This window comes from Notothenia rossii, assembly GCF_949606895.1.
Source record: "Notothenia rossii genome assembly, chromosome: 11".
Classification (NCBI taxonomy): domain Eukaryota; kingdom Metazoa; phylum Chordata; class Actinopteri; order Perciformes; family Nototheniidae; genus Notothenia; species Notothenia rossii.
In genome coordinates, this window is record NC_136910.1 from 50,275,304 (window position 1) to 50,278,841 (window position 3,538).

General features: G+C 37.3%; 1 protein-coding gene across 1 annotated transcript; it reads left to right on the top strand.

The window, feature by feature from the left end:
* Positions 1–3,428, top strand: LOC307025914 (cystatin-S). The gene is made up of 5 exons (XM_079660893.1): positions 1–137; positions 301–498; positions 2,622–2,773; positions 2,868–2,969; positions 3,185–3,428. The coding sequence occupies exons 2-5, from the start codon at positions 411–413 to the stop codon at positions 3,281–3,283; spliced, it is 441 nt and encodes a 146-aa protein (XP_079517019.1). The 5' UTR covers positions 1–137; positions 301–410; the 3' UTR covers positions 3,284–3,428.
* Positions 3,429–3,538: the final 110 nt, after the last annotated feature.

Consider the following 3,538-nt stretch of genomic DNA (forward strand, 5'->3'; position numbering starts at 1 on the left):
AGGCAGATGGTGGGTGTGGTCTTCACCGGCTTGTTAAACATACCACAGCTTAAATGCTGAACAGCCGCTGCGATTCCCTGACGACAACACTCCCTATTTCCCTCAGTCTGGCTCACTGTTTCTCCAGCATTCACGAGGTAAAGTACTGTTTTTTTTCTGTGCTTTCATGTTGTTTCTCTCTTTGCAGCAGTTGTAATCTCTTCTTCTGGCTCAATTGAAAATTCAATAATAATATCTAATATCTCTTTCCTTTTCTTTTTTTCTTTGTTACTGTTTTTTCTGTGGACTTAAACACTGTAGGATATCTGCGAGTATCCTGCTCACCTGAAACCTTTTTGAGGAACTTCCACCAGTTTTCCTTTGTGAGGAGCTCAGCACACTTGGTGGTGTTTTTATTTTTTAAAGTAAAGATGTCCTTCCCGTTGGCTGTGTTCATATGTCTGTCAACTCTCCAGATGTGTCTGGGAGATGTGGCTGTGGGGGAAGCCGTCACAACAAGTAAGTACTGATATGTACAGTATATGAAATATGGGGATCGTCACAAGTTAGATGAGAAATATGATAACACAGAGAATAAACTGACTTAGTCTGAATATGTTATGTATACATATCTGAGTTATCTGTTTTATATCTGATCAGGCTTTGTGGCTTGATATTTGTTTTAAAAGTTGTTCAAATTGAATGTTTACATATATCAGGAAGCAGACTCATTACAAACCTACTAAGACATTAGTAATATGTATTTAATTGAAGGAGGCAGTCTATAACTTCCCTATAACACTGTCCTGATATCATTACGTAGATGAGTCTTGGATTAATAACTTTGATTATGCATAGAGTTTAAGCCTAGTCGAATCAAGTAGAGCAAGTGTGATAAAATGTCTTTGCGATTATATTATATAACATAGTGTAATACTTGTTGTGATTATGCGATTCTATTATATAACACAGTGTAATGCTTGTTGTGATTATGTAAAGATATGCAGCAGGGAAAACCTTTGTTCTGTTTTTGTATAAGAAAATAGGAACATAACAGAGCCTGTAAGACACAACGGATAGCTTAAAGTCATGACCAACAATCTATAAAACCAGCCAAACTAAATATATGTAGACTCCAGCTATTGTGCTTTTACTGCCTCAATGCAATGATACAAATAACCACATTTACAGGGAAATGAGGAAATAAATATAGCTATAATAAACTTTTTAAATAGTTGACAGAAAATAAAGGCAAAATAAATAATATGGGCAACAACAACTCAAGGTAATGGCAAGGAAGAGAGCTATTTTATTCCGATCAGCTGGTATGATGCCATCTGAGACAAACAAGAATGGCACGAGTACATGTTGTACTGGAAAAACAACTAGCATTCATCCACTCAGACGGTGACTCTCTGGCTGGGTATAGTGAGTCAGAAGCTTTGGTTTAGCCAGCATTCACAGAACGCCGTCATTGTTCAGATGCTGTTTACATTGGCAGAATGAAGCTTAGTTTGGAGTGAAAAATAATCTATCATCGCCACTAAAGAGATTTTAATCAAATGTGTGGCTGCTGTGAGTAAAAAGGGCTTAGGAGAGCAGAGAAAATTCTGGTTTGTTTAGACTCAATGGGATTAAAATGTAGTATATGTTCATTTATTTTAGATGTATCTATAGATATTTTTGGTTAAAGGTTAAGTATTTAAGAAGCAGTTTCCTGTGCAGTAGCAAATCTTGAGAACTGCATTCTCAATTACATTTTTATGTTGAAAATAATGGTGTCCTTGTAGTATATGGTAAGGAACTGCAATGTTTGTATGGGTCTGTTGCACTCTTGAACACTGGTAACTTTGTTGTATTGTTGAACTACAATACATAATGAACTTCAGAGCTTAACAGGTTAGGGAATAGGGATGGAACATTCAGCAACTGTTACATGGCTGGTTTTCACTCAATGCTTTGTCACTTCTTAAGATAGGCTTGAAACATATAAAACAACATATTTGGATGATGTTACCAATTATTTGCATGAGATCAGCCTGGTGACATCAGCAGGCTAACATGCTCACAATTGCAATGCTAAAACGTTTATATTGAGAAGGTGTGATATCGATCTTGTCTGTATGTAAGTTGTGGACTGACCCAGTGATGTTGACAGCCCTGAGGCTTGCTCAGTGTGTGTTTTGTGGCTAAAATCTGATAAAACAAAAACAGGAAAAGCATAATTTTTGATTGTTTGGACCACCCAATGTACAAAAGCTGCAACCATTATCTCAAAATTGCCTTAACCCTAACCCTTGACAAAACCTTCTTTATATTCTTGGCCTGATCGTTGAGGCCCATTCTGGCAGAATAGTCGAGACAGTTTGGCAGAGTGAGAGAAATGGCTGAATCCTGGGTTTGGTCCACTTAAAGTTTCCAAGTCTTTGAATGATGTTCTGGGCTGAAACAGCTAATTTTCAGGATGAATGAGCATTTTAAAAACCCACAAATGGAGCATATCGAATCATAATAACACTGACTGATTGTGATATTGGAACCAGTGTATGAGGGCATTTGTAAGAATGTGCTTCAATCCGTGCAAGATCATTAACGTACGTTTCACTTACTAATTAACATGTGTGTGTTTGATTTCCTCGTAGAAAACGTGCCTCTCCTTGGTGGCTGGCTTGAAAGGAATCTTGAGTCAGAGGAGGTTAAGGATGCAACTGAACACGCTGTGAAAGAGTACAATGAAAAAATCGCGAGCAAGAAGCTGTTCAAACTAGACTCCATCACCGCCGCTCAGACTCAGGTTAGTAAAATCCCATTCAACAGAAAATGGCGTCACGATTTAATCTCATTACAGTGTCATACCATCTAATACTTCTGTCCCCTTATGTTATTAGGTGACCAATGTGATCAACTTCAAGATTGATGCAGTCTTGGTAAAAACCAAGTGCCTTAAGTCTGAAAACCACGAATTGAAGAGTTGCGGTTTGGCGAAAAAGGTACATGTTTAAGTGTGCGTTTTGCACATTTGTTACAATAATGTCTTGTAAAGCAGCATTAGCTCCGTGTGTTGCACTCAGCATTTACAATAATGCTTTTCCGTCTCATTTTACGATACAAAAGTTGCAAATAACCTGTTGCCCTTTGCATTAAGTTACATTTTGGAGATTTCCCAATTCCTATCTAATATATATATTTTTCCCCCTCTCCACAGCATGTGAATTGCCACTTTGTGGTGACATTCGACCCTCGCAACAACAAACATGAGTTGCAGTCTCACAAGTGCACCAAAGTTCCCAGGGTACAGGCCTAACTTTTTATAGAGTTGGGCTTTGTATAGCTTTGTTGTATTTTGATACAATGTTGACTATTTTTCTGAATAAATGTTGAGTGCTGGGTGTGGTTCAGAGTAACTTTGTAACAATGACATAGTCTCAATAAAACTAGTTTGTAAGACAGCTGACTTTGTTTGGTTTTATTTTCTGTCAAAGAAAGCACTTTAGGGTGTTATAGACAACAGGTAAAAAACACGATTGTTCATAAGTTTACAGTTTTATATTTTATTTGG